At 42.0% G+C, this 20,626-nt stretch overlaps 1 protein-coding gene across 1 annotated transcript in view; it reads right to left on the minus strand.

The window, feature by feature from the left end:
• PDIA5 (protein disulfide isomerase family A member 5) overlaps window positions 1–20,626 on the minus strand; it is a 97,891-nt gene that overhangs the window by 23,016 nt on the left and 54,249 nt on the right. Inside the window, exons 12-14 of the mRNA XM_038142278.1 lie at window positions 8,927–8,997; window positions 7,460–7,623; window positions 4,500–4,630 (exon numbers count right to left, since the gene is read on the minus strand). Of these exons, the coding sequence (XP_037998206.1) occupies window positions 4,500–4,630; window positions 7,460–7,623; window positions 8,927–8,997 (366 nt within the window). The remainder of the gene's footprint in view (window positions 1–4,499; window positions 4,631–7,459; window positions 7,624–8,926; window positions 8,998–20,626) is intronic.

Genomic DNA, 20,626 nt, shown 5'->3' on the forward strand with positions numbered 1-20,626 from the left:
AAAAACAGAGAGCCCTCCCCCCCATCATTTGGACCTGTTAATGACTGCTCTATAAAATATAATTCTTTTCTGACACAGTTGATTCATTTGTAGTCTCTTTGGAAGCAGCAATCTCAACCAAAAAATGACATTCTTGTAACTCGAAAGTGGACATTTCCTGTTTCTGCACAAGAATTAGCAAGGGGTGTTATTAAGCCTTTCCTGTTCAGAGAAAATCAGAACTGGATGAGAACAGGGAAAACCAGCAAAAAGTACAATCAAAAAAACCAAACCCCAAACCAAATATAAAAATCCACTGTGTATCTCAAACTGCAGTATAACTATTCCTAGAAATACAGCATTGCTGTGTTGGAAGGAACTTCAGGAGATCATCCAGTCTAACTCCCTTGCTATACTACAGCAGGTTGCCCAGCACTGTCTCTAGCTGGGTTTGAATATTTCCAAGGATGGAGCCTCTTGGGTCAACTTGTTCAAGTATTCAACTACAACCACAGTAAAAAAACCACCACTTCCTCTAAATGGTTATGCAAACTTTCCTGTGTTTCAATTTGAGCCCTTTGCCTCAGTGTCCCTGGGCACTGCAGAGAAGAGTCTCACCTAGCTTCAATCATTCTTTTTTCCCCCCTTAATTTGTTTGAGTAATGCAGCAAAAACATCTTAAACTACAAAGACATTATTTACTGGAACTTTTGTTATCCTTTGTGATTCTGACAACTAATCACAACCAACTGCTTCTATATTGCAGAGTTTTCAGTGCTACAGTAGTGGGAGGTTAAAATTTAATGCATTGTCAAAGTCAAATCTCAATTATCTGGAATAACGGAGTGGAGAGCGCACAGAAAAGTAAAAATGCAGATAAAACACATCCAGATAAGCTTTATAAACAGGGAGGACTTGAGAGAAAGAAGAAAGAAAGGTCAGGGCACTGATCCCAGAAGAGGCACAGATGTAAATGGGTCAGCCCAGGACATCTCACTTTAGTGCTGCAAGTGTTGAACCAAGCTCGGGTGTAGGGCACAGACCTGCAGCCACTGCCCTCCCGACCCCGGCTGGTTCAGCACTGCTGTCTACCTGCTCTTGTCCATTTGGCTCACTTCCCAACACAGTCTGTAGTCCCCAAATCCTGATCATCCATGTACCAGGCTCCGTGTGCACATCAAACCATACTTGGACTAGTTATCTCCTCTCCCCATTTCTGGACAAAGCCAGACAGTTATAAAAGTAAACCTGAAGTAGCTGATGGAATCCAGTAGTCCAAGGACTGGATTATGAAAAAAATACAGACACAAATCCCATAAACTCTCCCCAAAAGCTTCTCAAATGCTGGTACATCAATCCTGCTGCTCTCAAATACTCCTCCAACCCCTCACAGCAGTCCCCACACACATTTGAGGCTTCATGCTTCCCTTCTGCAGATGGTACCATTGTATTACTCTTATTTTAGGCATTTTGAACTTAAAGGTACATGAGTGGGATGACAGTTACATCTTCACAAGAGCTTCGCAAGGGTTCAGAGAAGAGCTGGGCCAGGTGCTTTTCAGCACAGATGCCAGCAGCCTGACCCAAGTCCTATCCTTGAGTAGCTCTGATCCATGCCAGCCCACACTTCAGCCTGTGTGGCATGGTACAGACCTACCCAAAGGACATCTGGATTAAGATCTGGTCCCAGGTCATTACTGGCACAAGCAGCACTGGGTTTTCTGCAGCAGGCACTTTTTCCCAAGTCAGTATTGGGAGCCTGCCCCTATTCCTGCCTCCCGCCCCAAATCAGTCATTGCAGCACGCACAGATGCCAGCATGAAGGAAAGGGAACGTGAAATCAAGATCTCTGTGGTGTCAAGTCCACAGGAGTGGGCTTTTTCCCCCAGTAATTTCCAGAGTCTTGATTGTGATTCTCAGTCCTTAAAATATTCCACATCCATGCAGAATAACCTTTACGTTAATGCTTCACCCACATTCCAGAAGACAGAGTAATGAGCTCCCTATCTTTTCCATGTGGATGTAGCAGTCTTCTCCTCCAGAGCTAAATCACTGTGAAGCACTGCTCAGTGCCATTAAAGCCCTGCTCAGCTCAGCCCTGAGTTATCAGCACAGCAGCAGATTGGTGGCTCTCCTGGACATATTAAGTAATGTGGACTGGAAGCTGCCACAGGAAAGCCAGATCTCATTTTAATTTGCATCTAAGATATACATCTGTGGCCTTTGCCTAAAGGTTTGTCACTCTAGCTGAAAGCTTGACAAAGGTCAGAATACTCAACTTTCTGCTTTAAATTCTAATGACAGATGAGAGATACATTTCTTAGCATAAATATTTATATATAAACATACTTTATATATGCATGTATACACACCCCCCCAATCCTAAAATATCTCAGCATATGTGTAAGTGTAACAAATACTGCCACAGAGTCACAAGTGAATGGAGTAGCATACTGTGAGTCTGCCCTGACCCAAGATGTGGATTTGAATAAAAAAAGAAAATTGTTTGAGGTAATGGGACCTTGAAATTTTAGCAGTGTTCCTTCTGCACTAAAATAAGCAAGTTAAGATTAATTGGCAATGTAAGCTTCAGAAGGTGTCAGGACTGAGAAGATGGTAAACAAAAGCTAATCTGTAAAATTTAACAGGAAGCACATTATCGCTGTACAAAAGCTGAAAATATATAGTGTTTTTAATAATTGTAATTATTTTACTGCATTAATGTTTATTTCACAGAAAATGGAGATTTAAAATATTCATCTGGTACTTTCCCCTGCACCCAACAAAGTGCAGGCTCGTTGCACTTCCTGTGTGTGCCTGCTTTGTGCTTTGCTCACAGACACTTCCACACCTAGAGAACAAATCTGACAAATCAGAAACTGTGCATGACCCACGTACTGACACCACAACAGCAATGCTGTCTTAGGAGTCACAGGAAGGCCAGATGGGGTTCCAGTTAACACCTCTCTGTCCTGTATATAGGTGGTCTCATGCAGCACTGTGTCAAAAACAGTTCAAAAATGTGTCTCCAGTGCAGCCTCAAAGGACCCAGCAGTTTTACATCACGCAAGCCTTGTTTTTACAGCCTGCTAGAAAGGGTCAGGCTAATCTTTACTCATCTCTCCTAAAGTAAGGGTGGGAAGTCAAACGGCAAAAAAAATAGCCCATCAGGCAAGTTCCCTCATGCTTTCAACTCTGGGAGCTGCATACTCATCACACATAGAGTCTTTGCCTTAAACGTGGCTTGAAAAGGATCAAGAATCTAACTGTCTTAAAAAGATGCAGCTAAAAACCAAAAGTGAAATAAATCCCTCTTATGCAGAAAGTCTCTAATCAGGTAAAGAGAACTTGAGAGACAGTTAACTCCTAAATCTTACCATTTCATGGGTAATCATTTGATTTTAAAATTACAATGTGCTCTTAACCAGCTGAGGTCCATGAATCAGAAATTCCTGGCACATGGGCAATTTTTAGTCAATAGGTGGTGGGAACTGGGCTGGAAAAGGGATTACGTCCCCTTCCATTTTCTTTTATAACCTTCCAGAAATCTCCTTCCTGAACTGCACCCCTGCTTTCTCCCATATCCCTTCATGTGAGTCCCAAAGCATTCATGTTTAATTCTCTAACAGAAAAGCAAAATAATGGACTGCTTGATTAAACATTAAGGACCTTTTTCTCTCTTTATGGAAAATACTTTTGATTTAATGGGAATAATTTGTTAACTGTTTTTCTGAAGGTTATCCATTAGTTGCTGGCCATGTGATATGGAAGAATTGTTTTTTGCATCTGGGGGTGTTGAGTCATCGTGGCATAAAGGCACATTATTCGTATGTAATATTAAATGCCTGGATTATCTTCTCCCTTTGATAAACCCCTCAGAAGCTAAGAACTTGTACCTAGTCTGCCTGTCTCTGGGACAGCAAAGGAAAACAGAAGAGGTCCCTCTCATTCACCTTATTTATAAAAGGCCTGATTCTAAACTTCTCTAGAAATATTCTCAGGAGCTCCAAAAACAAAGTGATTATGTGATGCGTGCAAAAAAATCTGGGAAGAGGAAGCTATGTCCCTAGTCCCTGTGGAGACTTAAATGCAGATTTATTACTGACAAAATTTATTCCATCAAAATTTGTTCTCCACCTCGTGGACTGATTCCTCCTACACTACTGTATTGATTTCACTACTGAAGTGCTGCATTAATGAATCAGGCTCTCCATGTCCACTGTGCTACTATAAGGGATCACATTTTGTTATATGGACCATAAAATGCAGCAGAGGAAAATAAATTTGTTTTTGTATTGCTGCCTGCTTTGGTGTCTGCATAAAATAATAGAACCATTATAAACTGTTTGGTTTCCATTTATAAAGATACAAATGATGGTGCCAATGATGTTCCCATGCACTTATATTCAGAATCAGCTCTTTACCCTTAAAGTCTGTGGACAGCAAGGGAATTAATTCAGGATTTCATGGTAAATGTAGGGCTTACAAAACCCATCCTCACAGAGAGCTTATTTACTCACATGGTGCATAGAACATGACAAGGGTGTGCTTCTTCTTCTTCAACGACTCCCTGAAGTCCTCTCCAGCCAGGTGGATAACGCTGGTCTGTTTTTCTTCCCATGCAGGCTCAGGTGGAGGTGGTGCTTCAGGACTAGAAAAGAAAGACGTGAAATTGGTTTGAAATTTCTGGAAGCAGATAAAGGGACAGCAGATAAATTGTCCTGGTCATAATTAGCACAAGGGAACTGATGTGAAAAATCCTTCAAGGTGCCTGTGCAGTAGAAAGAACATACTCGTTATTTCCAACACCAGGCAACAGCAAAAAAAGATTCAAGTTAATTTCTGGAACTCAGATAATTTAAAATATATTTTAAAATAATTAAAATGTAATTTAAGTGACTGTAGTCACACGTATGAGTAGAAATGTCAAATAAGGACTTCCTACATTGCATCCAATATCTGGGTGGAAAAAACATCGATACATACCATTGTATCATCCACAGCCTTGAACTGAGAAGAACAGCAAGCAGGTGGAATTAAAAGGCACCTGATATAGAACAGCATCTTCCATTCAAACACCCTTTTTGTACTTTTTATCACTATCATGCAAACTTCAGTAAAGAGTTTCATGACCTTCTCTAGAATTCAGATATTAAAGCCAGGATGCAAAAATCAGCATCGTTCCACTTGGAATACTGGGGGTGACTGAACCAGAATATTTTACTTTGGTAAAGAGAATGTCAGGTTTCAATTATGACTGCACATACTGGCTAGATCAAAGCAATCCCGTGCACCTAGAGCGTCTCTAACAAAAATTCTGCTATTCACTAGCTCACAGATCTCTCTCAGACTCATTAAATTCATTCCTGCTGTATCTTAAATAGTGATTACTTTATATAAAATCATCAGAATGGTGCCACAGTATAAAGACCTTCATATGTCGCCTTGGTAATAAATTAGCTTTTCAGACTTTCCAGACACTTTGAATGACACCATTTTAAGTTGTATCAGGTACATAAAAATCAAGTGAAGAAAAACTCAATTTTTAAAGTAATTCTCAAGGTCACTTGGTGGACATTCATTGTATTTTAGAGAAAGACTTAGATGTGCTTCAGAGAAAGAGATAGAAGAGTTACACAGTGTGTCCTTTAGCTGAATTCCTCCATGAACACAGTTGTTAATGAGCTATCATTGATTACATTTACAGAGGGGGGACTTCACTCTCACACAAAATTTTCCACGCTGACCTGGAATAAGCTACCCAGCAACTGGTAACTACCTAGTGTGGCAGCACAACCACCTGAGAGGAACCACAGCCAAAATCTGCATGGCTGCAACCACCCATTGAGACAGGTCTCCACAAGCTGTACTTTTATCACCAGCCTGCACCCCAGATGCAGCCCTATTTTCACCAGCTTCAGTGCAGCTGCATCAATTCTATCCCTGTCACAAAACAAGGATGTTATTCTACTGCATCTCTAGCTGGGAGAACATTCAGGAGCCAAGAGCAGGAGACAAGCTGTCTGAGCTTCACCTGTACTGCTGACTAGCTGAGGCTGCAGACAAAAGTCTTCAAGAGCCACAACAGGATCCAGAAGAATTAACACCACTTTCCTGTTCCTCATTGCTTCTTCACCTGCTGGTACAGGCAGCATCAGTACTGACTGCTTAACTCACTACAAAGTTCACAGTGCTCAAAAGTGTTGAGCAAAGCAGTGAAATGAGGACAATGACTTCATATACAATACAGATACAGCAGCCTGGAGCCTGTGTGGGCAGGGAGGCCAAGGGAGTACCATATTTAAAAGTAAAATACAGATAAAGCTCTTCAAGATGCTACAATGATACTGCCAGACTTTCCACTACCTGCTTTGAAACAGTCAGAGATGTAATGAGAGGAGAGGAGAGGAAAGGAAAGAGGAAAGGAAAGGAAAGAGGAAAGGAAAGAGGAAAGGAAAGAGGAAAGGAAAGGAAAGGAAAGGAAAGGAAAGGAAAGGAAAGGAAAGGAAAGGAAAGGAAAGGAAAGAAAGGAAAGGAAAGGAAAGGAAAGGAAAGGAAAGGAAAGGAAAGGAAAGGAAAGGAAAGGAAAGGAAAGGAAAGGAAAGGAAAGGAAAGGAAAGGAAAGGAAAGGAAAGGAAAGGAAAGGAAAGGAGACAAAAAAACCCCACACAACCTCTTCCCCCACCAAATAAGAGGGGGGAAATAAAGATTTCATTCCTCACGCCAACTGTATGTAATAGTTAAGTGACTAAAATATTCACAAAACTCTGGCAGGTTTTCTTCCCCTTGACTATGCAGAAAATACATTAGGCTTACAGTACCTAAAGAAAATGCATATTTTATATATATATATGCATACTTTTACATACATGCATATATAATGCATACTTAAAGAGAGAATTGTACCAGCAATTTATTTTGAAATGGAATTATTGTCATCAGTTTTGTATCAAACTTAATTCTGCACATTTCAGCACACCACCCAAGTGAAGTTGGTTAGTGCACTCAAAGGTGCTGGTTTTGTTGGTCTCACTGGCTTTCCTTCAGCCCCATGTGGGTGAAAATCTAGGCACTGGCTCTGAAATGTTGGAAAGAGAAAAGTACAACTGCAGAAATTCAGTTACTAACACTGGGATCTGCTGCTTTGTATAAAGAGGGAACAACAAATGTTCTGTTTATTTTTCAGAGCCACTGCTATTCCTTCTCCAGGGAAAGGCTTAAGGTATATTTGAAAAATATTTAGTTTGGGAAAGAAATACCAGGCCAGCTATGAAAAACCCCACAGCAAATAAAAGATTTGGTGTATTAGAGACCACAATTAACATACATGTTTCTGTGGGTTGGAATACTGGAATTCAGTGTAATTTTGTTAGCAAGAGATTTAGGCAATGTTGAAGCTCTGTTTAGTTCCTCATCAAAGCCATCTGCAGGAGTCACTAACCAGGAACCCAAATACTATCTTAAAACCCTCAAAACTTACTTTTGCAGCCAGTCAATGATCTTCTTCTTTGTTCTGAGGTGTGGCAGAGTGTATTTCTCCTCTCCATCCTTAAAATACTTCAAAGTAGGAAACCCTGAGATGTGGTATCTTTCCGCCAGGGCCTTGTTGACGGTCGCATCGACTGCTGCAAGGACACCCGGACTCTGAAACAGAGATCACCTCCTATAAATCCCAGCCACACACACACACACCCCTTCAGCAGGACACAGCTGGCTTGGGGGCAATCACTCATGCTCTAGGTGCCTTTGCTGCCTCTAGGACAAGAGGACATAGTCTTAAGCTGTGCCAGGATAGGCTTGGGTTGGACATGAGTAAGAATTTTTTCACATAAAAGGTGATTAGACATTGGAATGGGCTGCCCAGGGAAATGGTGGAGACACCATCCCTGGAGGTGTTTAAGGAAAGACTGGATGTGGCACTCGGTGCCGTGGTCTAGTTGACATGGTGGTGCTTGGTCATGGGTTGCTCTTGATTTTAATGGTCTTTTCCAACATGATAAATTCTGTGATTTTGTGCCCAGATATACAGAAAGACACAGAGAACTGATGCAAAACCAGAAAGGGATGTACCATGGACTAAATGTTACCAGAGTCTTACCTGTTCCCCTCCCGTTTCTGATGGATTCTCTTTATATAATTCACTCTATAATACTTAGGAGCCATTCCCAGAAACTGCATTTCCTCCCACATATCCCGGTTTCTCCCAGAAGAAACAAGCACTGCTAAAGGTAAATTTAAGGCAAATTCATCTTTCCCTAACTTATGGGTATCTTTTCATGGACCACCTTTAGAGACACAGAAGAATAGGCATTTGTAAAGTGTGATTCATTGGATCTTTGTTTTTCTCATCTCCTCCCTCTCCAACAGCAATAAAGGAACTCTAGATATCTCCATAGAAGATGCTTAAAGTATGGGGGAGACCAATTTTACTTCTCCTCCTGCATGACATACACAGCACGAGACTGAATCGATAACACTAATACTTGTATTATTGGATGTCTCTTCTCCAGCCATGCTGATGGAGCACTTATGATGAAGCTAATGGAGTGGTGAAACCATTAAAAACAGGGTAGTAGAAACAGGGACCAACCCCCTTTGTTTTTTTCCAAATCTAATTCACAAATGAAAGCCTATGTTTTTTCACATTCAATGTCTTTAAGTAAGGGGAAAAAAAAAAATTTTTGGATTTGATCGTATTATGTATAAGGCCTACAGTAGAATACATAAACATTTTTCGATTTTGTTTTCGTTCAAGACAAAATGTTCTTTCTCAGACTTTGGCAGGGCTCATGCATTAGCGATGAGACTGTACTTTGGAAGCACATTTTGAAGGGTCCTGTGGGAGGATGAGAACAGCTGAATTTGTTGTAGGGAGAAAAGTCACTTTTATTACTCTAGTTATTTATTACTGATTATTTGAAGGATATAATAAAGGAAATTAGCTTACATCACTGGTTACATGAAGAAACTCTGCAGCCTTCTCATATTCTGGCTTCATTTTCTTACAGTGCCCACACCCTGCCAAAAAATAAAAATACAATTAAGTTGTACACACCATGGTTATTCATTGACCCAATCAGCCATTATCAAAATCCAAAACCATGTAGCAAAGATATACTAGAATTTTGTACTTATTTTACTTAATATATTTGTAAAGCCTTAGTATGATATAGGATTTTTTCCAAAATGGCCACAACAGTTTAAACAAGGAATTTAATCTATTAATAATAATAATAATAATAATACATCCCTATTTTCACACCCACACCTCTTTCCTTACAAAAAGTACTATAAACACTTGTCAAGCCCATTGCTTCTAGCATGCTCTTGGGCAAAGCACAACCTCACCCATTTTAGTTTCCAAATCTTTATCTGTTTTAAAAAGAAACAACACAGCTCCTCACGTGACTTTGTGACTTTCAGTGGAGGCTTACACTAGCACAGCTTAATAGAGTAATATAATTTGAATTCAACTGCACTGATAATAAGCCCTGCTTTACAGTGGTGCAGCATGTCCCTCTAGGAAGGATTTGCACTGATTTAATCACATCAGTGTAATTACACCACCACATATGTTCCCAACATAAGCAGGATCTGTAAAACCGAGATAATGGTGCTTTCTCGCTTGTGCGAAGTTCTCCAGAGATCTGCCATTACTTCATGCTAAGTGCTGACATTACAATAAAGTAAAATGAATGTATGAGTGAGAAAAGCAGACTTAGAATAAATTATTTGGGTGTAAATTAAACTGCTTTCAGCTGGTGCAGTTGCTTGCAGGCAGGCTGAACTTTCAGGCCCAGGTGAGGGTCCTGCCGCACTTTGGCAGCTCCAGTGCGCTGCTGGCACTCAGTGACAGCCTGTCCCCAGGGGACTGGCACAATGGCAGCCCCCCTGGGACAGTGCACAGGAACAGAGGGGCTGGGGTGAACACCCAGCAGGTGAGGCTCAGGCCTGACTGGAGGTGCAGGCAGCTGGCACGGCCCCGGAGCGCTGCAATCCCCGTGCAGTGCCTTGCTGCACCTCTCCCTCTCCTCTGCAGCAGCAGCCAGCTTGCTTTCCTGAGCTGTTATTGTTGGAAGGGGCACTTGAAAGCCCAGACTTTGCTGAGCTTTTGGAAGTTGTATCAGAAGATATGGCTAGAAATGTGTTTCAATGCATGCCAGCAAAAGCTGACTCTGAGGTGTTCGGGTAACAGGGCTAGGGCTATTTTTACACCATTGTCCAAAAGAAAATAAACCAAAGACTGTGAACCTCAGTGCTGCTTTGTTTCCCTCTGATGGGATGATGGCTGAAGCCAGCAGACACAAACCTGGGCCTGAACTCAACCAGACAGGCATGTTTTATATAGCCTAAGTCAAAGAGTGTTTGCAGCCAAGAAGCAGTAAGACATTCAGGCATAAGTAACTTCACCAGAGCAAACAGAGCTTCAGCCACCACAGCACATCATGGGAACGCTTTCAGGGCATGTTTATGGAACATTCGAACAACAAATGCAAATCCCACCTAAGAATTACAGCAAATACCAAAGCGGTTGATCTCAGACCAGCTCCTGTTCAAACACTAGCTACAGTCCATACCACTTAGTCATCTGCACAGAGACCACAGCACTGAAGAGCCCCATGCCATTCTTTTAAGCAAAAAACAGTAATGTGGTAGGAGCAGCAGAACAAGGGGAGTTCAGCTGGTGAAGAAAGCTTTGCTTTAATTTTACACCGTGGTGTGAGAATGCTGGGAATCTGATGCGACAGCTTCACAGGAGAATTCAGGAAGAAGCTGCGACAGGCTGAGGAAGAGTTACTGTCTCAGCACTGCTTATCTTGGTTAAAAGCACAAAAGAGGCTGGAAAATGATTTATTTGCCACCCACAGAAAACTTGCAGGCATATGGCTTTGTGTAAGGGGCTGACAGATCCCTCTGACACCTGCCCAATTTGATTTATTTCTCCTCTTAGGAGCAGGGAACTTAATTCATTTTGTGCTCTTCCTCACTTTTAACCAAAGGGCATCTCAACTCCCAGTTCAGATACCTGGGAACCTCTCTGAGTTAGCAAGCTTAAATTTGTACAAACAATGATTTTCTGCAGGACTAACTTCACCTTGATAGGATTTACACAGTGTGTCCCTTAGCCACAGAAAGGTTCACACTGTGCTCTAGCTACAGTATCCACATAATCTACACTATATTCCAATTATATTACAATCATTAATTAGATCTGATCAACCAAAGGCATTAAAGAGCCAGAGTTTTCACAAAGCCATGCAGAGGGGAAAAAAAACCCAAACCAGTAACACAGGCACATCTTGCCCAGGAAATGAAAAAATATCCAAAGCATCTGATGATCATGTAATATTTTGGGTCAAGATATCCAGACCATGAAATGTCACTGTTCCAGGTTCTTTCGTGAACATCACACAGACACAGCACTACTGACTGCCACAAAACTAACTCGCTCAGGCTTAAAATAAAGGGAAGCAACATCAGATCTTTAAAAGGCACTTAAATGCAAACTGAAGTCTTCAAATCTGTATTGTGAATGCTTGCTCTACCCCTGACAGAGGACAGCATGATGTATCAGCCTGGAAAAAAGTCACAACATTAAACTGAACCTGAGAGAGCGACAACAAATTTTAATTTCTCCCACAATAAACAATGCTTTTCTGGCTGTCTTCATGAGAATTTTGCTATTGTGAGCTACAGCCTGCTTTCACCTACCACTGCAGAAAAGGAGAGATATGAATTACAGAAGTGAATTATAAAGTCAGACCTACAAACTGCAAACCAATTAATCTCTCCTATGATTATTTATCCTATCTTTGAATAATCCTCTGAAGATTGCCATTAAATTTTTGAGGCCAATGAAAAGTTATTTAAATGAATTCCAAGGTCACTGCCTCTCCTTTGATTGCTACATTAGGTTGCTCAGCAGCAGCTTCACCCCTCTGTGCTAAGCTCCTCTAGTTTTAGATGCTTTCTCTTTATAAAATGAGTGGGGAAAATAACAACAACCCTACATGCCCAGATGCTCCTGTGTGCTGCTGGGACAATGGAAGAAGCCCACAGGTCTGCAGTGGGCATCTGTGACAGGTGTGCTTCTGGAGGATGCACTGTACTGTTAACTGCTTACTGACATTAAAACTAGAAGTCTGAGCAAGGGGAGTGACTCGTTCGATCCCAGGTGAGAAGAAAAGCTGCCCTCAATACGAGGATGTGCTGTGCCCACTCCAGCACTGCCACCCTCTGAGCCTCTGTGGGGCATGGCTGGTGGGAACACACAAGGGTCTTGTAGGTGTCTATCCAAGAGGACTCCCACAGCCTCAGTCTTTCCTTGCAGAAGACAAGCAGCTGCTCTAGGGGTACAAGACAGAGTTTCTCTCCATCCAGCAGCAGAAACCAGTCCAGGTTCAGTGCCTGGGTCTGCTGACCAATTCAAGACAACTCCTCTGACCTCTAACACCTCATCTTGCTCCTCTTGCACAAAAGGAGCCCAAGCTGCTAGGGCCAAGGCTCAGACAGAAAAAGCACATAGATAAGCAAAAAGGAAGGGTTACAAGACAAGGAAAAGAAGTCAAAACTTAACAACAATCAGTGCTAGGACACTAGCTGGTATGCACCCTTGCTAACCATTTTTAAAACAGATGTCTAAATGAAGTAAGAATTCTGCTTTCCCAGTTTATTTGTAATCAATCTTCTCATTTGCACCGTGCAGATGGGCAGATAAGAAGCTCCTTCCTTTGGTGCAGTTACTGGCACACAGCTTAGATCAGCTGCACCCCCAGACAGTGATGATCAAAGGTCCCCACGTCATCTCAATGCAGACAAGTCACCTCCCTCCAGGATCCCACTGCAGGGCAGAGGACAACACTTGCTCAGCACTTTGTCCTCTGTAGAGTGTGACCATATGCAAATGTAGAGGCAAAGGCCAAGTGTGGACAGAGCAATGCTGAAGTGAAAGGGTGAGCAGCACATGGACAAAGGAAAACCTAACAAACGTACCAAGCAACTCTTTTCCCAAGGAAATATCTGTATTTGTTTATAGCAGCCTGCTTGGCACCATGGCAAAGACTCGTAACACAGTTGCTCCAAACCTTTTCAGAAATGAACTAATACAAGCACTTCTACTGTTAAAACCGAGTCTTACAGGCAGAAAACCAGTCAAGCAGCTCCAGCTAAGCTCCTGCATATGCTGCCTTAGTGATGTCTCACGAATATAAATCTCTGTTTCTCTCTGTCATTCACTGTTTGCTTCTTTCAGGTTATTATGACTATATAAATAAACGCCATGCTTTTGGCCATGTCCTCTCATTTCAAGACAACATTGTCTGAAGATCTGAAGTGTGCGTGACAAGCAAGAGATAAAAGACAGCATCCAGGCAGTTGTGAAGAAGCTGTTTCTGACATCAAGAACCCTAGAGGTAAACTAAATTGCAAATAAAGATTTTAAAGAATCATTACATTTCTGTCATCAACAGACTGCTTGAATACTGTTATCATGTATACTGTTACCAGCTATTTATTGTACAATGCCAGCTCTATATCCATCTATAGCTGCACACCAAAAATACCTCCATTAGCCTGACAAGAAAATGAATTTGAAGCACAAAACATGTCCTGCTTTCAGCAAGTGGGCCACTGGCACTTCAGAATACACTCACAGAAGATTTACATACAACTTCAAGAAAAGAAAAAAAAGTAAAAAAAATTAGATGTACCTTCTTTCTCTAAACATTTAACACCTAGGGATAAAACCAGTGGTTTCTCTATTCTTAATCCCAGAGGAGCAGAATAACCAGTTCTTACAAGTTAATGTTGTTATCTTTGAACTCTCATCCCTACATATAAAAGTAGAAGTACCTACATGGAGCAGGGAAGACACAGTCCTTGCAGCCACAGCAAGGACACAGAAATCCCAGCCCTCTTATCACACAAATGTATTCTCTTCTGCCATGAAGTCTGTAACATGCAAAGACTTTTCATACATCATGTAAAAGAGGATCTCTCAGGTCTGACATGAGGCAGTTTATAGTTCCTTCACCGGTGTAGGAGAGCATAAACTACAACAGCTGCAGACTCCCTTGCATAATTTAGCCATCTGCATTGCAGACATCTGAAGGAAAATCATCCACAAATTTGGCAGGGAGGGAGGATGACAAAAGCAGCTGTTTCTCCCCATAAACACAGGTATGAATTTAAAATTGTGTCGGTTGCATGTTCATTTAATAGTCACGATGGTCAGAGCAGTCAGGCCATGCCATGATCTCCACGCAAAAAAAAAAAAAAAGGCAAACAAACAAAAAAAACCCCAAACCAAACCAAAAAAAAACAAACCAAAAAAAAAAAGGAATCACCTTAGGAAGGATCAGGAGCTCAAAGAATTTTGCACAACCTTTTCCCTCTGGGTACCTACTCCCACCAAACCATTTATCTTCTCACCAGCAGCACTGCACACCCAGGTAAAATTCCAGATACTTAAAGACAAGGACGTTTCAAGACTCAATGCTTTCTTGTAAGAGGCACATCTTCAACATGTTTAACATGATATTGAATTCAAATTTCCAACAGCTAGGAATGTGTGCACACATACACAAACCCATACACCCCACCCCCAATACTGTATTTTTAAAGGCAGGTTTGATTCCACCAGGCATTACACTACTTAGAGATCAGTGACAAGCAAACAGCTTTACGGCTTTACAAGAGACAAAGCCCATGAAAGGTCAGTCTGGAAAAGACTCTGAGGAACTGGAAATGCAGCATTAGAAGGAAAATACTTAAGCAGTCTGGATTACTGCAGTCAGCGCTGCCGCGGTCGCAGCCGAACGCGGCGGCTGCGTGGGCTGCACTGCTCATCCCAGAGCACTGCAGCGGCTCGCCCCGCCATTATCACCATCTCACTGGCACTGCCACCAACTCAGAGTGCAGGCAATCTGTGCGTGCAATGAGCTGTGCAAATCCAATCCCAGCATGGCCACGCAGGAGAAAGTCTCTGCCTGCTTCCAGGAGCCCTTTGGTGTGAAGTTGGGGCACAAAGTTATTACAAATTGGTCACAATTTCTCCTGTCCGTATGACTTGCTGAGGTGGTAATGACCCAAACCCAGACACCATCTTGTCTTTTCTATAGTGGCATAATTTCTTCCCTCCCAGCATCACTGAAACTGCTCAGGGGAAGAATCATAGCAGTTTTAGACAGTTGTAGTATGAGTTAAAAACTATTTACTTATTTATAAAAAAGATAGTTAGATGCATTACATAAATCAGATCAAACTGGCAGGAGAGCTTAACTAAACATATCCTCCAGGAATCCGTGCCATATTCACAGGGTGGCAGAAGGGCCACCTTTAGTCAGCAACAGCCCCTGGAAAGGGAAGGCTCAGCACAGGGGGCAAATATGGAGTGGGTGCTGCAGGCTGCCTGCATGAGATTTAAAAGACAGCAGCTCTGGTGAACTGCACAAAACACACTTCTGCCTTTATTTCTGGTCACACTGGAGCGTGTCTTCTTCTGACTCAGGCTCAGGGGAAAGGGTGAATATTCTCCAAGGCTAACACCAGCCAGAGGCTGCTGCCTCCCAGGGACTCCTGGAAGTCATGCAGGAAGAGAGATTTCTGCTCCATCATGCCCTCAGTGTGCACTCTCTGCTTCTGAGCTCACAGGGGGCTGAGCTGGACTCCTGAAAGCAGCCTTTGAAAACATATACCCCATCTGCACAGCACAGTCTCCGCACACATCCAGAAACAACCTCAACGTTAATCATCATCTTTATGTAAAATAAACTAAAAAAATCACATGGTTCCTTATTTTCATTCCAAAGGTGGTTTCAGCTTCTGGCTATTGGAGATTGCACTGCATGTATCTATTAAAACTGCATATATATACCTTTTCACTCAAGACTGTGGTGCAACTGGTAGAAATCAGTGCTGGGAGATGATGGTGTCTCCTACCATCCCTCTTGGGAGGGAAAAGAAGTGAAGGAAGGTGGATCAGCTGGCATTGAGAGATATGAATTACACTTCCTACACCAGCTCTGAGGAACGTGGCCTTGAGTAGGTGTTGAAAATTAATCTTCCCCTATTGAAATGTGAGACAACAGCATGGTTGCCTTAAGGTGAAATTGTTGAGAGTTTATGAAAAATACCACCAGAAGGTTTCCTTCTCAATTAAGCCAGAATTATTTAACATCCTAAAAAGAACCACTCCCTTCTCCACTGCCAGGTGAACAACAAAATTTTACCTTGAGGAGGGAAGAGAAGTTGCACTGGTTTCCCTCACACTCTTATCCCACTATGGAAGACTTTATGCTATGGATTTAGCAATGAAAATGCCAGAGAACGCAGGTGAGATGAAAGAGCTTTGAGTGTTCAGCTCACAAAAACAGCATAACCTGTGAATTATTTCCTAGGATGCAATTCGTGTAAGACATCAGCAAAATGAATGCCATGCAAAGTGATCTTCCTAAGAAAGGTACATCCCAATGAACTCCTCCAGCTCATGGGACAGGGGCATTAAAGGAATGGTGATATTCAATATTACTGGGAAGATATCTGGAAAAGTCAAGAATCAAGAGGAGATACTATACAGAATGCACAGTTTTTGTCCAAAGTCACAGCAGAAGTGGCTTCCAGCTGAGATCTATTCACCTATTTAGGAGAAGAGTGCTGGCACAGTTGCCAAGCACAGGCAGTCAGAAGCCCAGAAGACACAGCTCCACCATCAGCACAATGCCTTGGTGTCCAAGCAATGAATTCATTCATCAGTAACTCAGAAAAATGGCATCACTTGGCTACTCACCATCTGAAAGGGCACACGGAGCAGACAGGCAGGCAAGCAGGAGCAGACAGGCAGACTCTAGGTGTCTCTGTTCACTATTTGCCCTTTATGTAAGTTCTCTACCTTTCACAGAATAAAAGTTGAAGCCATGAAGTATTTAGAAGATAAACTTGACAATGAAAACTCCACTGGTAATGACTCAAGTACCCGAGATACTATTATAAGGCATTTTCCAAATGAGAGCCCTGCACAGTATACTGAGCTTATCCAAGCAAGGAAATTAATTTATTTCAGAAAAAATAAACCTGGAGTCTAATTCTTAAAGCTAATTCCTACTGTTACCCCATCATTAGAGACCTAGAAAAATAAGTTATGTTTCACTTCTATCAGAACTCACCACAAGAGCATTAAGGGCTTATATGTACACTGGGGTCAAGCTTGCCAGGAGGACAGTCATCCAATTCACACACTCAAATGTGGATTTTTAACAGCTAAAATTACCTAAGTCCTCTAAAAGACCCCTCTGAACACCTAAATAACCTACAACAAAAACCCAGAGAATGAGGCCAGTCTCTCTTCAGCTGTCACCCCTCAGCTGCTCCTTGGTGCTCTGGCAGCTACTCCTATGTCACAGGCTGAGTCAGTCGGTAAGGACTCGTTAGGAGAGAGGGAAGGCAATAGTAATGTGAGAAATGAGGCAGCAAATCCCCAAAGAAACTAATGTTCCCTTCACACCACCTGCCACACATTCACATGAAGCTTTTTTTTTCTGATTGGTATAGCCTTTGCAAATGTCTTCTTTAATAGAGAAAGTAATTGCTCCCAATTGGAGGTGAGCATTCAGCAATGCATTTTGAATAAACCTCCCAAATTTCACAAACCCCAAATATCCACATTTTGTCTCCTTGCCTTCTTCCTTTACTTGTACCCTGCATTCTGCTCAACACCCACGACTGCTACCATGTAAGTTATTCAAAGTACACGCCGTGTCCCAGAACAGCACCATACCACAGAGCAAGTTGAGATCCAGTCCAAAGGTAGAGCAGCCCAAAACGCCCCACGTTTGCCACTCTCCCTGCTGTGACACTGAACCAGAGCAAGTCAAGCCTCCTCCCTTTTAGTCCTGGCATGAGTTGCAACCAGGTTGCGAGTCATCAGCTCCAGCCGTGATAATCTTGTCTGAGCTCTGTGCTCACCCAGTGGCAGATGGGGTTTCCTAAACTGGGGGGCCAAAAAACTGATGTGTGCCACAAGCCAGGGAACTCCAAAGGCAAAATCCTACTTCCTTCACGTTAATCAAGACTGTGCAGAGCTCATACCCCTTCCATATCTCGATTCCTGCAATACTGGAGCAGCTTGCAGTCTGGCCATGGCTTGCTAGATAAAACGCCCACGCAAGGTGAAATGTTATCTCCACTTCACAGGTTGGAAACCGACAAATATTTAGTGACTTGGGTCGTGACTGTACAAATCAAATCAAAGCAAAGCAAAGAACTAAACTTTTACATCTCCAGGCCAAGGCTATTGCTTTTATCACTGGATCATCCTTTTTTATGACCATACCCTGCTCAAAGAGCACACACTGCTTCAAAGAGACAATAATCCCATACAAACTGTGCGCTCCAGTATCAGAAGACTGACAAAAAAGAGACACTGGTATCAGTCATTACTGTCTTCATCCCTTCCATTAGGTATCCTATCAAGTTTTACTGCACAAGATAATTATCAGGATTCTTATACTCTTCACATTCCCATTTATATTAAGTACCGCTAAAAACCCATACTGATTTTTTTTTTTAGATCCTTGAGAAACATGAGTGATATTGTCATTAAAGGAAAAATCCATGTCAGGTTCTTAATTTTCCTGGTTTTCTGCCTTTCCAAGAACTTCTATTTTAATGTGCAATTAAATCTCCGTGAACATAATTTCTGTGATTAGTTTAATGAGACAGGTCACTGCACTGGCAGGTCATTATGCTGAACTGTTTACATTGCCTAAGATTTTTGGTGATATTCAAATATATGTAGTATCAAGCAACATCTTATTGTAGAATTCCATGCTTTTAAATAATGAAAAGCCCAGTCTAAGTGTCCCAGACCTCCTCTCTCTGAAATCAACAGTCAGGACTTGCTCATCTCAGTGGAAGCAGATTCTGAAGCCAAGAATGCACCAATTTCTAACTGGTTTACGTGAAAAACGTATCTGCTCCAGAAGCCTGCCAGGAATGTTCAGCTGAGAAGTACATGTATTCAGTGCACAGAAAGTTGGCACAATTTATGCTTGTACAGGGAAGCATTTTATTATACATCCCATTAAAAATACACTAAGGCAACATTAGAGTTAGGAGCCTATGGGACACAGAGAGTCAGGAAACACTATTCTGAAATTGAAGCACATCTTTTCTCTTCAACAATGTGTCCAGACTCCTAAACAGCAACATTCATCATCCAAGCGCCCTTACACAACAATTCAGTTTTCAGTGATGTGGGCACTGCAACAGCCCACCCTGACATCTGCATTGCTCCACCAAAACCCCACCAGAGGCAGGCACTGCCTGTGACCCACAGAACAGTCCAGAAAGTTTGACTTGTTCAAAGCTTTCTCTAATTACTCTGAAACAGGGAGAACATGTTCACAGGTCTGGTGGCCCACAGTAAGCACCCTGACACACAAATGTTTCCTTGCACATACCTGCATCATGGGGATATGGCATCTGACCAGATTCCAGATGTACAACCTGCCTTACACACTACAAACTTCCAGTAATCCAGACCAGCACAGATGCACCAAAATCAGCTTCCCAGCACCCACTGTCTGCCTTTATCCCAGAGGCTCTGCAGCTGAAGGCAGATGCCAAAGTACCCACTGAAAACAACCAACATTTTATTTTGAAAATCACAAATGTCATATATGACAGGAACAAATGAAAATTAAAAGTTTGTTTCCATCCACATTCAGTGCTGCTGGATGCTTGGATAACCCAGAGGCCTTTAACCTCTACTGGAACAACTTCGTTGGTTGACATTTAAAAAAAAAATCTTTGATTGAACCACGAATTAGCATGGAAAAACTTTATTTATTTATAAATAATATAATTTCTTTATTTATCACAGGCTGCCAATGTTAGGCTGCTGCTGACCTATGCTAGAAAGGCCACTTTTTCAGGCTGCAGAGTAGATTATTCTTCAGCCTTTTCAACTCGTGGCCTTTCTGTTGATGCTGCCAACAGACATCCCAATTAGAGCTCACAGCAACATAGCTCGCTTTCAGAAGGAACCAGTGGGGGTCTGAAAGGGAGGCTTATTTATTTAAAGTCGTAAAACATGGCTTGAAAAAATAGACTTGATTTTGTGCACACATTTTGGGTTCACTTTGCTTCATATTTAAAGCGAGCAATGGATTCCTACATCCCAATCTCACAAAGAAACAAAAACAAGACCACTGAAACCAGTGATGATGAGCTGGCAGGGAGAGAGCCAAGTTCACTACTTGGTTAGAAGCTGAGGCCTTCTTCTGGTACTGGGCTAATTGGTTGGGATTCTTAATTATGAGTTCATAAAGTTGCTTAAAACCTTGGGTTTAAATGCACTGGGAGGGAGGAGGGAAGGAGTGAAGGGTGTGAAAAGCTGTTTTTCAAAGCCAAATTGATAAAACCACTCCCTGTGCAATTAAAATCCTGAACAGCTGAATAGCTGACTTTGGAAAGCAGCAACTGCATAATTTATTGGGCTGGTTTATAAAGGTAGAGAAAATAGCTGAGGACAGGAAAGGAATTTCATGGACATTTCAACAACACATGAAAACTGTGGTGCACTTTATCATTTCAAGGTTTATTTTTGCACTCCCTTCCACTGGGAGGAAGCAAGCAAAGGTCTATTAGG

Source organism: Motacilla alba, chromosome 7 (assembly GCF_015832195.1).
Source record: "Motacilla alba alba isolate MOTALB_02 chromosome 7, Motacilla_alba_V1.0_pri, whole genome shotgun sequence".
Taxonomy (NCBI): Eukaryota; Metazoa; Chordata; class Aves; order Passeriformes; family Motacillidae; genus Motacilla; species Motacilla alba.